This window comes from Microtus oregoni, unplaced genomic scaffold (genome assembly GCF_018167655.1).
Source record: "Microtus oregoni isolate MIOR12 unplaced genomic scaffold, Mior012 000004F_ref0000308, whole genome shotgun sequence".
NCBI lineage: Eukaryota > Metazoa > Chordata > Mammalia > Rodentia > Cricetidae > Microtus > Microtus oregoni.
In genome coordinates this window covers 47235379-47248420 of record NW_024543063.1, presented here as the reverse complement: position 1 = coordinate 47248420, position 13042 = coordinate 47235379, and the positions used below count along the sequence as shown (strand labels likewise).

At 53.1% G+C, this 13042-nt stretch overlaps 1 protein-coding gene across 2 annotated transcripts in view; it reads left to right on the top strand.

Moving 5' to 3' along the window:
- Smpd3 (sphingomyelin phosphodiesterase 3) overlaps nucleotides 1-13042 on the top strand; it is an 83494-nt gene that overhangs the window by 65420 nt on the left and 5032 nt on the right. For both annotated transcript variants that reach the window (XM_041649648.1, XM_041649647.1), the window contains 4 exons: nucleotides 4800-6325; nucleotides 11014-11089; nucleotides 11190-11345; nucleotides 12943-13032. In XM_041649648.1, the coding sequence (XP_041505582.1) occupies nucleotides 5012-6325; nucleotides 11014-11089; nucleotides 11190-11345; nucleotides 12943-13032 (1636 nt within the window). In that variant the 5' untranslated portion in view covers nucleotides 4800-5011. The remainder of the gene's footprint in view (nucleotides 1-4799; nucleotides 6326-11013; nucleotides 11090-11189; nucleotides 11346-12942; nucleotides 13033-13042) is intronic.

Here is a 13042-nt window from a genome sequence, read left to right as displayed (position 1 = left end):
GACAATGGGGTCCCATGTCCAAAGCCAGACACATGCCTGACCCCATCTAGACAGTGCAGACAAGAGAAAGGGTGCAGCTGAGCCCCTGCCTATGCTGTACAAGCCTGGGGAAGCCACACCCCTCCGTGGCCACTCGGCTGAGCATTTGAAAACGCCGGGAAGCTACCAGCCTCTCGTGTTGAACTGCAGTGCTCCTCTTTCATGAGGAGAGTGTAGATGAGACTGATTAATGTGCGCTGTTTGTTTACCCTCCTTCCATTTCCCCGAGACAAAGTAATTATCCCGAGCTTTAGAAGCAGCCTCGTCCATGGCAGTCCTTCTGTGTCTGCTGTAGCTTCCTTGTGTAGACAAGGGAGCCAGTCAGGGCATGGCAGTGGCAGCACCCAGAAGAGTCCTCCTGTGCAGACACTGCTGAAGAGGAGGCCTGGGGTAGCCAGGAGGGATCTGGAGTGGCACCACGGGGGGCCAAGGGACTCCAAGCTGCCTCGTCTTAGAGGGGCACAGCTTCCACTCACCCGTGGGGCTGCCACCCCAGACCCTCCCTTCCACCAGCCCTTCCCCAGGGCAGGCAGAAAGATCACTGCAAACTAGAGACTTTGCCAGAGGGTTTCTGGGGTCACAGGAGTGGGGGCAGCTGAAGATGGATTCTCTTTCCTTGTCCCCTACAGTCCCATCCCAGCCAACAGCTAATCCCAATCCGATCAATCAACGTCAGGGTTGAGCCACACGGGACGACAGAATGGGTAATTTTCCCAGGAAGCCTTTGATGAAAGGAGGCCTGGCTCACGGGGATGTTGTGGACACCGCAGTGGCTCTCAGCGGTGCAAGCATGCCTCCTCCCTGGTACTTTCCCCATCTGTCATCCATGGAGCCCACACTACTGCCCACGGGTCAGACCCGACCCTGACCACAGAGAGACTGATTTCACAAGAGCTTCCCAACCTGAGTGGGCACTCAAATCAGCATACTGTTTATTCCTCAATGGTTTGTTTCTGCATCTGTTACTTCCCTCCCCAAACAGGGTGGCCAACAGCCACGACTTGGCCTCAGACAGACTTTATGGAGCTTCTGCTGGACAGAATCCTAGAAACAGCTCCAGGCCAGCGACAGTCTGGTGTAGGGACAGGATCAAGGAAGAGTCCCCTGAAGGAGAGACATCTCAATTGAGCCCTCAAGGGTACAGAGGGAAGAGGGGATGGCAGGAGTCAGGAAGGGGTGCAGGAAGCAGCCACAAGCAGGTGCAGAGGGGTCTGGCTGGCAGCAGCTGCCGCTGGAAAGGAGACTGTGGCTGAAGCCGGGGTAGGAGAGGGAAGGGAAGCACAAAGACACAAACATAAATGGCCCAGACAGAAATTATGAGTCTGGGCTTTGTCTCCCCAAACAATGGGGTCAGTGGAGGGAGAGAGGAAGGGAGAGGAAATAAAGAAGAGAGATGCTAAATGGGTCCTTCTGGGTACCACACAATGTGAGGAGCACTTGTGATCGCAGACAGCAGTGATGGGGGGAAAGAGAAGGGGAGACTGGGAAGTGGTCTGCTCAAGACTCTGGGGTGACATTCGAGTGGCCCAAGGAGTGTAGCTGGGGCCCTCCCCTGGTCCTCCTGAACTCAAGGACCACTGGAATGCCTCAGGAGACCTCATCCCACTGCCCATCGCCCCTGCAGGGTCTGCCCCGGCCCCAGTGGGTCTGGCAGAGATGGACTGGTATAGACAGGCAGCTCCGGATCCTGTATTTCTCCCTCTAGCCTGGAGGGGTTCTGCCAGCTCCTCGTTGAGGGCCAGAAACTGGCTGAGCACAGTCAGTCAAGTGTGATAAGGAGTGAGCTGTGACTCGGCTCCGAGCTGGAGTCCTCCCTCTGGTGAGCAGCTGGGGTAGTAAACAAGCGTGCTGCTCTGCCACTGCCCAAGCCAGGCAGCAGGTGTGCGAGGTTACTGTGTCCTCAGACCCGGCTGGGGCTCCACTGAGAAGTCCTCACTTGGCTGTGCTCGTGTAGAAACTGTGGCCTTCCAGTGTTAGCTTCAAAGTGATTTCTCTTGAGAAAAGCAAAATCTTTGTGCTTCTTGTTCATCAGAATTAGACACAGCCACTGGCTTAAGCTCCTCTTTGGACATGAAGCTCCGGTCCACCCTCATCAGCCGTGGGGATGGTGGCTGCAGGGCTCTTGGCACTGACACCTGTGGGGGACTCTACCTCCTGACGGCTGGAGGAAATGGCTGCCTCCACTCACACTGGCATCATGACCCAACTCTGTTGATCTATCCCATCTGAGGCACTTTTGTCTTGAGCCTTCCTGGAACCTTTGTGTAGCCCCTTCCCTGTCAAAGCTCCTTTATCTTCTGGGGAGATAGGCATATCCTGAAGTGTAAGTAACACGAACTGCAAAGACCATGCCCCAGTGGCAAGGAGGTGAAGAATCATCTCTAAAAGGCTGATGTCTAAGCTGAGCTGTGGAGAGGGTGAGGGAGCAGGACGCAGAGCTATGGCGGATCCTCATGGTGCGGTCCTGGTACCACTGTCAGAGTGAGGAGGAGGTGAGCGTAGTAGGTGGTCAGGCTGCAGAGCCTGTGGACTGATGGAGGAAGTGTCCTTCCAGCCACCATGTAGGTGGAGGCCGATAATGTTGATGAATTGTAACATTGTTCTCAGCCTATTCTGAAACGTTTCATCCGGGGCACAGAGAGGGTAGTATGAATGATACCTAGGTCTCTAGTTGGGTGACCGAGGTCTCAGGAGGGAGGAGGGTTGTGGGGCCAGGATGAATGGTGGCAGCCTGGGTCCTGTTGAGGTGTCAGGGACAGAAGGGTGTAGGTCACTGAGAGAAGCAAACACTGCCCTTCTGTGTTTGGCTTAGAAACCAAAATGCAGATCATACATGCAGGATTTTCCCCTCAGAATAAGCAGTGTGGGTCCCTGGAGGCTGGGTAAACACGAAACTCTTGTCTTTATTGACTGGGCAATCAGCACAGTCAGTGCACCTGCCTGGGTGTGGTCAGGCTGCTCTGAGAAGTACAATGACTCAGTGCAGTGGGGCAGGGACCCGGGACGGACGGACTTAGGTGGCTGTTGGCTCTGCCAGAAGCTGCATCGTGGACAAGCCCGAGAACTCTAAAGCTCTGACCTAAACCCACACGGCCCCAGGAAGCCTCTCCAAGTGTCAGGGGATTGTCACGGTAACTTGGTAAACTGTTCATTCTGAAAGTTAGTGAAACGGTCTATGCCTTATGCCTGGGTTCCCGACCCTGGCTGGAGTCCTGCTGGGGCACCGTGGGGTAGAACGTGGAGTCTGTTGCTCAGGAAGCTGAACCATGGTCAGAGTAGGCTGCATGTGAATGAGGCTTCCCTGCTCTTCTGCCCTGCTAGCCACACTGCCCTCTGCCCTGTAACGTTTGGCCCCTTTTGTCTTTCCTGGCCTACTTGGCCCTAGATAAAAGTGAACATGTTTGCAGCTCCTCTAGCCAAGGCTGCTGCCTGCGCATTTGAAGCACACCCCTGGGTCCCAAAGGGCTTCACTTGCTTCTAGCCAGTGTCAGGTCAGTCCTGGCGCACCCCTTTGTACCGCTAAAGCTATGCTGTTCTGTAAACAGGGGCCATTTCTTAAGCAATTAAGTAACAGAATCAAGACCGCCAGTTAGGCAAAACCGTATACAAAGCTGTTTATTCCAAGAAAAAAAATGTATAGGCAAATGGAATGTGCCGGGGCATTCTGTAGGGATAAGTCCCGCCCCTTGGGGGGCGTGTTCGCCTTGGGCTAATGTTTGCCTATAAATTTGGCGAGTGTGCTCCCAGCCGTCCCTTCTGCTTTCCTGGTCTCCGCGGGAACGGTGGTTCTGTAAGTCTATTTCGCCATTAAAGCTGTATATATATTTTTACAATCTGTCTGCATTCATTTACGCCGTTACATTTTGGCGCCCAACATGGGGCTCGAACCCACGACCCTGAGATTAAGAGTCTCATGCTCTACCAGCTGAGTTAGTGACCTCATTACAGGTGGTTGTGGGGCCACCATGTGGTTGCCGGGGGAATTGAACTCAGGACCTTTGGAAGAGCAGGCAATGCTCTTAACCGCTGAGCCATCTCTCCAGCCCCCTTCAGGCCGGTTGTGGTGGCTTTTGTTGCAAAACCGCAGGTACTTGATTTTGAGTCTGTATTTTTTTTTTTTTTTTGATTTTCGAGACAGGGTTTCTCCGTAGCTTTTGGTTCCTGTCCTGGAACTAGCTCTTGTAGACCAGGCTGGCCTCGAACTCACAGAGATTCGCCTGCCTCTGCCTCCTGAGTGCTGGGATTAAAGGCGTGCGCCACCACTGCCCAGCTTTTGGTCTGATACAAAGTGACTTAGCCGGTTGTGGTGGCGCACGCCGGTAGGATTTGCTGAAGGAGGCAGAGGCAGGAGGATCATGAGTTCGAGGCCAGCCGGGCAGTGGTGGCGCACGCCTTTAATGCCAGCACTCGGGTGGCAGAGGCTGGCAGATCTCTGTGAGTTCAAGGCCAGCCTGGTCTACTAGAGCTAGTTCCAGGACAGGCACCAAAGCTACACAGAGAAACCTTGTCTTGGGATAAGATAAAATCATATAAATAAATAAATAAGAAATAAAAAACCCTGGCGCCCTATGTGGGGCTCGAACCCACAACCCTGGGCCCGGCTAGCTCAGTCGGTAGAGCATGGGACTCTTAATCCCAGGGTCGAGGGTTCGAGCCCCACGTGCATTCTTCTGACCCCAAACACTCCATGTAAAACCGATTCCCTGGCTTTCAGAGCAGTTTAATTTAGTAACGGCCTCCCTCCTTCTCTATTTCTACAGGTTCTCAACAGGTTTTGGTGTCCGAGCATGGCCTCTTGAGGCAAACCATGAATATCTGCAGGACACTCACCGCTGACTATCCAGAGTCACACCTTGCCAGGAGGTGACCCATCCTCCATCTGCCCCCAGCTTGCCCACCCCTGCCTGGGAAAGAGCTGCAGCTGCCAGGGACATCATGTAGTAGGGCCGGCTGCGGCGCCCAGTGAGCTGCGATGGTTTTGTACACGACCCCCTTTCCTAATAGCTGTCTGTCTGCCCTCCACGCTGTGTCCTGGGCCCTCATCTTCCCATGTTACTGGCTGGTGGACCGGCTGGTGGCCTCCTTCATACCGACCACCTACGAGAAGCGCCAGAGGGCAGATGACCCTTGCTGCTTGCAGCTGTTCTGCACGGTACTCTTCACGCCAGTCTACTTGGCTCTGCTGGTGGCTGCATTGCCTTTTGCCTTTCTTGGGTTCATCTTCTGGTCTCCACTGCAGTCTGCCCGCCGGCCCTACTCCTACTCCCGCCTAGAGGACAAGAGCCCAGCTGGTGGGGCAGCCCTGCTCAGTGAATGGAAGGGCACGGGGGGAGGCAAAAGCTTTTGCTTTGCTTCAGCCAATGTCTGCCTCCTCCCCGACTCGCTCGCGAGGCTCAACAATGTTTTCAACACCCAAGCACGGGCCAAAGAGATTGGGCAGAGAATCCGCAATGGGGCCGCCCGGCCTCAGATCAAAATCTACATTGATTCTCCCACCAACACTTCCATCAGCGCAGCCAGCTTCAGCAGCCTTGTGTCTCCGCAGGGCAATGATGGAGCCAGAGCTGTCCCTGGTAGCATTAAGAGGACGGCCTCTGTGGAATATAAGGGGGATGGTGGGCGTCACCCCAATGACGAGGCTGCCAATGGCCCAGCCTCTGGGGACCCGGCTGACGGCAGCCTTGAGGACAGCTGCATTGTGCGAATTGGTAGCGACGGAGGCCGGCCACTGGAAGCTGACGACCCAGCTACTGGGAGCCAAGCCAGGAATGGGGCTGGCGGGGCCCCAAAGAGCCAGACGCCCAACCACAATCAGCGAGATGGGGATTCTGGGAGCCTAGGCAGCCCCTCCGCCTCCAGGGAGTCCCTGGTGAAGGCCCGGGCAGGGCAAGATGGCGGTGGCAGCGGAGAGCCGGGAGTCAACAGCAAGCTCTTGTATAAGACGTCAGTGGTTAAGAAGGCAGCGGCCCGCAGAAGGCGGCACCCTGATGAAGCCTTTGACCACGAGGTCTCGGCCTTCTTCCCGGCCAATCTGGACTTCCTGTGCCTGCAGGAGGTGTTTGACAAGCGTGCAGCTGCTAAGTTGAAAGAGCAGCTACACGGCTACTTCGAGTACATCCTGTATGATGTTGGGGTCTACGGCTGCCATGGTTGCTGCAATTTCAAGTGTCTCAACAGTGGTCTCTTCTTTGCCAGCCGCTACCCTGTCATGGACGTGGCCTATCACTGTTACCCCAATGGGTGCAGCTTCGATGCCCTAGCCTCTAAGGGAGCTCTGTTTCTCAAGGTAGGCATCCTCAGCTCTGCCTGAGGACTACACACCAGCTGCCCCAAACCTCATGACTAAATGGGCCATAGCCCCTGCCAACCCTTATTCCTTGGGAATCCTCACTCCCTTGATGGGGTGATTTGGGAGCCAGACAAAGCTTTTCATGGAACTGGAAACCCATGGGTTCAGGCTGAGTCATCTGACCAGTTTCTCAGATCTGAGTCACATTTACCTATCTGTATAGTGAGGTGGGTGTGACCCAGTATGGTGAAGTCCAAATGGGATGGATTCAAAGCTTCTTGTACTGCATATTGTGACCATGATGGTGGTTGTGGGGTCGCTGTGACAAGGGATGGAAGGAGACAAGCCCCATCTCTATTCACACACGGCAGAGACCAGAGTAGAACATGAGTTCAGGCCAGCATACAGGCTCTTCAGATCCCCAGGCCAAAGGCCACACTCAGTCACTGAGACCTCTAGCTTCACTGGTGCCCCCCTCCTGTTGTCAGCAGCTGCCATGCCAGGCTCTCTGCCCACCAGCTCTTGGCTTCAACTCCAGTCACTAATTAAAGTGAATTGTGATTATTTCAGCTAATTTGGATGCAGTTGGAGGCTTTAGACCATGGTAATTTGGTCATTACACATTATCTTCGATGGAGCTGGAGACACTCAGTGTCGACTTTTTGTTCTCTATCTAAAAGCCAGTGCTAGTGAATTCAGAGTTCTCTGAAGATCATCTGAGTGTCTGGTGCGGATGGGGCTTTCTGTCCTCAGGGGCAGCAGCTGTTTTGCCTGTGCTTCTCCCCTTAAAAGTGAGACTTGACTAAGGGGCTGCTTTAGCGGGGGACCCCAACCAGGGCAGGTTTCTCCCACTTCTGCTCCAGTCTTAACTGAGCCCAACCTGTGCAGGAAAATACTGAGCCAGTGCTTGCTGAGAGTAAGGGCACACTGACTCCATCCAAGTCTGTTGGGGACAAGGCAGTCACTCGTATGCCCCATCCTGGGATGTTCAAGGTCTCTTTCATGCTTCTGCCAGAGTGGTGGTCCCCAGCTTTCCAGTCACAGAGACACTGGTCTTCCGACACAGTTCCAGCCTTCCTATTCTGACGTGTGTGTCATTTGTGGTGCATTTGTGGATATATTTGTCTTGGTGGCCAGAGGAGCCTTCTGGGAAGGAAATGTCATCAGTGGAAAGGTGTGTCCTCTCACCTGTGGCGCCCACCCCCAGATGACGTCCACTCCTCACCTTCCTTCTCATTTGATGCCCTCAGACAGTTCTAACGACAACTGTCTTCTTGGGACAACCTTTCCTCTGTGGCTCTATCATTAATGTTCTTTTTGTCTCCCTTTACCTTGTGGTTTTCAAACTGGTCAACAGATATGTTGCCTCATTCCATTCCAAAACTTTTTGAGCTGGCCAGTATGTTTTTCATGTCAAAATTTGTTTGTAACATCTCTTAGCACCTTGACAGGTCTCCCAGCACCAGCTTGTCTCTGTTTTGTTTTTCCAGACAGGGTTTCTCTTTGTAGCCCTGGTTGTTCTGGAACTCGCTCTGTAGACCAGGCTGGCCTCAAACTCACAGAGATCCGCCTACCTCTGCCTCCCGAGTGCAGGGATTAAAGGTATGTGCCACCTCTTGTTTTCTTACAGCTGAAGTTTGGGATAAACCATGTAGCCAGCTCTCTTTACTTCTCAAGGTCCCCCGCTATCAACTCTGTTCTCCCAGAGTGTGATCCCACAGCCTCCATTTCTACCCTGCTGGTAAACCTCATCCTGTCCAAGCCCAGCCCTCTCCCCAGGGTTCATCCTTGAATCTGGCCGACACCTGAGTACCCTGAGTACATCTCATTTACTCCTGAGCAAGCTCAGCATCTGCCCTGCTGTCCTCACCCAGGTTCTCCATCCTGAAGCCAGAAGAAACCAGCCACCTTGAGCCTGCTCAGTTTATCCCAGGTTCTTCATTTCACTTTCGAACGCCCCTGGTTCCAACTTCACCATCTTGGTGAACCTCCTCTCTACATCTGCCCACTGGGGACGTGGCTGTCTGTCTTCCTCCAGTGAGGCCTCCTCCTCCTTAGGTCCGATTCCCCTTTCTGCCCTTACCGGACCACCCGAGGGCCCTCCATATCTCATGCTCTGCTAGTCTTAGTCTTGCCAAGCACAAGCTAGTTCTCCCTTCATGGGCTCCTTGACGCCGTGTTCAGGTTATTTTTTGGACTGCTTGTCCAGCCAGATGCTGCCTTTGCCTCTCTGTGTGATGGTTTGTTTTTATAAGAGAAACACGCGACTCTGCAGGTCCTGAGGACACACCATAGGAATCACTTAGTCCCAGCAAATAATAAAGAGGATGTTGTCAAGATCACACCCCTGTTAAGAGGGAGGCTACTGTGGCAGCAGGGTCAGCAGGGATGCCTTTGTCCTTGTCCAGAACTCAGCACAGGGCAAGGGATCCTAAGGGAGAGTCTGACAGATGAGTGGCTGTTAAAAAATCTTGACTAAGACACCAACAGCCTAGAAAGGGGCAAAGAGCAGCATGCAGAGGCCAACAGGGCTAATGTGTACCCATCTGAGCACCGTGAGCCTTAGTTTGCCCATCCATGAAATGGTGCACACTGAGCATGTGAGGACGCACTAAGCTAAGTGTCTGTGGCAGAAGATTACCGTGGGAGAAACCTGCTGCCTGGGGAACACAGGGTCGGCCATAGCATGTGCTCCTTTCAGCACTGCATTCTTTTACACTGTTTCAGCACTGCATTCTTTTACACTGTTTCAGCACTGCATTCTTTTACACTGTGCTTTGATAACAAGATGCATCAGTGGCCCATGGTTTTGCAGGGCTAATTCCCAGAACAGGGGTGCTAGATCGCTGCACCTTGGGTCTGGTATATGGGCAAGAACTTAATGAGCAAGTTTAGAAACAGCCCCAGTCAGGGCCACAGAGCCTTTCAAATAGCCAGACATTCACCTGCAGGCACTAGGAGGACAGGCATGCATGCTGGAGGGGGGAGGTGGAGTTGCAGAAATCCAGGGGACAGGACTGAGAAGACTCAATTTCGGCAGCAAAGGGAGAGAACACTGAGAGGCCACTCTTGTGTCCTTAGCCACAGGATGAACAGGAAGCCTGACTTCTGTGGTCTACCTCTCTGGGAAGTGCCTGAGTCTGGGGTTCTGGGTGGGGCAGCTGGCACTCACATGGGAAGGCGTGCATCAATAGAGACCTCTGAGGATAGGCCCACAACAGGCCCTGAAGAGTGCACAGTTGAGGGCTGTGTTAGAATGGTCTCCAACAGTTAGGGGGTGATTAGGGGTCTGGGGGTGGCCTCAGCGGTGGGAGGGGAGGGGATGTGTAACCTGTCTCATCCCCAGAGTCACAGTACAGACAAGGGCTCATTCTTGTGCTGTTACCCATAAGGGGGGGGGGGGACTGCTGAGTTATCTTTGAGAGATACAATTAAGATGCACATTTTTATGAAGCTAGCATTAGAGATGACCCGCCTAAGTAAATCAACTAATTGTTGAGCCAGGCCCACCCAAGGTAACTCTACCCTAGTAAAGATAGTGTCAGGTTTGGGGAAGTGGAGGCATGGAGGTGTGAAGAAGCTACTGTGGAAGGAGGGGGAACTCAGGATGAGACCAGTTTATGTCAGGGGCCCCACACGAAGGACACAGACCAGAACTCTGCCCTAAGACCAAGGGACGGCAGGCGACCATGTCCTATAAAATGCGAGAAGCACCAGGCAGTGATGGCGCATGAAGGCAAGGCAGTTGGAGGTCAACCTGGTCTACAGAAAAGTTCCAGGACAGCAGGGCTACAGAGAGAAAACAAAACATCAAAAACTCATGAAGCAATGGACCATGCTGCCAGATGGGGCAAAAGTAGACAGTAGACAGCTGGAAGAAGTCTCTAAGGCCCCTCCAGTGGGTGCTAGTTTTGACTTCAAATTGGAGGCTCAAGAGGTCAGGTTGAGAGCGTGGCCAAAGGAGAAAGGAAAGAGTCACTAAATGAGAGTGGAGGAAGACTTAAAGGAGATAAAGAATATGGCTCATGGTAAGGAGCACCTACTGCTTCATCATGAGGACCAGAGTTAGGAATCGCAGCACCCACATTAAACAGCTCCAGTTCTGGCTTCTGTGGATGGACACACACACACATACATACACACACATACACATACACACACACAGATTATGATAATGATAAACAAATATTAAAAAGGCTGAATGTTATGCTGGGCATAGTGGTACATAGTTGTAATCCCAAAACTTGAGAACCAGAAGCAGGAGGATTGCTGTTAGTTTGAGGTCATCCTGATTTATGTAACAATTTCCAGGTCAGCCAGGGCTACATACCAAGATTCTTTCTTAAAACAAAAAACTTCAGTCATGTAGGTGGATATTCCAGTCACCTGGAGATGCCAGGGACTGGGGAGGAACTTGCCTGTGTCTTGGTTCTCCCCCATAAAGCCTTGCACAGATTGCAGCCAACCATGTAACATATAAGCTAATGTTTTCTTTACATATCTGCCTCTAGAACCAGCCAGACACTTCTAGAAGCAGGGCGTGCCCTATCTCTACCCAGGCCCTAGGATCTAGCCAGGCCTGGCACAGAGCAGGATGGCGAGAGCTTGAGTAGAGCCAGGGTTCCTTTGCACCTGGAGCAGCAATGGCTGGCTGGTAGCAACACTGACACCCTGCCTTCCCCCAGGTGCAGGTGGGAAGCACACCTCTGGACCAAAGAATTGTTGGGTACATTGCCTGCACGCACCTGCATGCCCCACCAGGTAGGCCACAGCCTGGGGTTTTCTGGGGGTGGGTTCAATACCTGGGCCCTGGCTGGGGTCCAGGCCAAGGTTCATAGTCTGGCCTCTGTCCTGTCTGCAGAGGACAGTGCCGTCCGGTGTGAGCAGCTGGACCTGCTTCAGGACTGGCTGGCTGATTTCCGAAAATCTACCTCCTCGTCCAGCACAGCCAACCCGGAGGAGCTGGTGGTGTTTGACATCATCTGTGGAGACCTGAACTTTGATAACTGCTCTTCTGGTGAGGCCTTACTCCTCCCCCTCAGGTCTGAAGCTTCAGTCAGAGCACAGGCTGCAGGCAGTCACAGACTACAGCTAGGTAGTTTGAAGAACTTCCGGTTCCTCATGAGTGTGTGGGGGAAATTTACCAGGACTGGTATGTCTGCCCCACACTCGAGTCCTAGCATGGGACAACCCATATATTGACAGAAAAAAAAAAAGCACAAAGAGATGCCCTAAAAATGAACCCAGAACAAGGGGAAAACTTTCAGTAACTCAGTGGTGGCTCAGGGGTTAAGAGCACTGTATGCTCTTAGAGAGGACCCAGGTCCCATGCCCAACACCCACATGGTGGTTCACAACTGTCTGTAATTCCACTGTCGGGGAAGCAGTGACCTCTTCTGGGCTCTGAAAGCACAGGGTGCAGACATACACGCAGACAAAACAGCCATACACATGAAATAAAACCAAGACCAAACATTTTAAAAAGCTGGCTCAGCAAGTAAAAGCACCAACCTGATGACCTGCATTCAGTCCTCAGGAGAGAAAACCTCCCTGTGTTTGCTGTGCCATGTGTAGCCCCCGCACACACACACCCTCACACTCATAAATATTTTAAATACAGAAAACCGCTGGCTTAGACGACTGGACTATGCTAGGCATGATGGCCCATGCCTGCAGTCTCAGCACTCAAGAGGCTGACAGAACTGCTCAGAGTTTGAGACCAGCTTGGTCCACACACTTGTAGGCCAGCCATGGATACAGGAGCTCTCATCTCAAGAACCAATCAAGCAAACCAACCTCTTAGATAGAAGACTGAAAGATGACCATCGTGAAGTTTTAAACTGACTTGAATCTGCACTTATAAAGACCTCCTTTGGGGTTGGAGTAGCTCTGAGCCTTCCTTGGCTGGGAACCTCATGGCTCTGACTCCCTGCAGGAGTCTCAGCTCCCACAGGCTACTATCGATAGGGTGAACGTGGAGCCTGTGAGTGCAGGCCTCACCCTCAGAACAGACCTCAAGGTCTCACCTGGAGTCCATGATGGTACCCTCACCTGATGGCAGCAGGTAGAAGCTGTTTTAACCTTTCGTGGCCAGGGCATCTCCACAACAGTGGCAGTTCCCGCATGGGCAAGGAGAGTGCAGTGCCCGGCATAGAACACCAACACAGGACCATTTCCTCTCCTAGTGTGGGACAGCAGGACTGTCACATTCAGCACAGGTCTCTGTCCTGGTCATGACACTCTTGGCACACTTACAGGAAGAGGCCCTAGCCCAGTGCCCTTCCTCCAGCCCAGGGGTCAAAGAAAGACTTTACTGGTCCAGTGAGGTGAGTCAGCAGGACACAGGGTTCTCTGAGCCACGTGATACCCACTCCTCCCCAAGAGTCAAGCATCCAGATCTGTGAAGAGCAGGGTCCTAGCTGCAGTATCGTTCTGTCCCCACTAGCAGTCTGCTATGGGACCTGGGAAGGCTGGGAGGACACAGATCAGTGTGTTAGGGCACTTGGTGAGGGCAGAGACTCAGTGACACACCAACCACAGCACCAACCACAGGACCATGGAAAGCACCATGAGCCTAGCGTGGCTGATGCAGCACTCCTCTCCGCCCCCCACAGATGACAAACTGGAGCAGCAGCACTCACTGTTTACTCGCTACAAGGACCCCTGCCGCCTGGGGCCCGGGGAGGAGAAGCCCTGGGCCATTGGTAAGCAGGG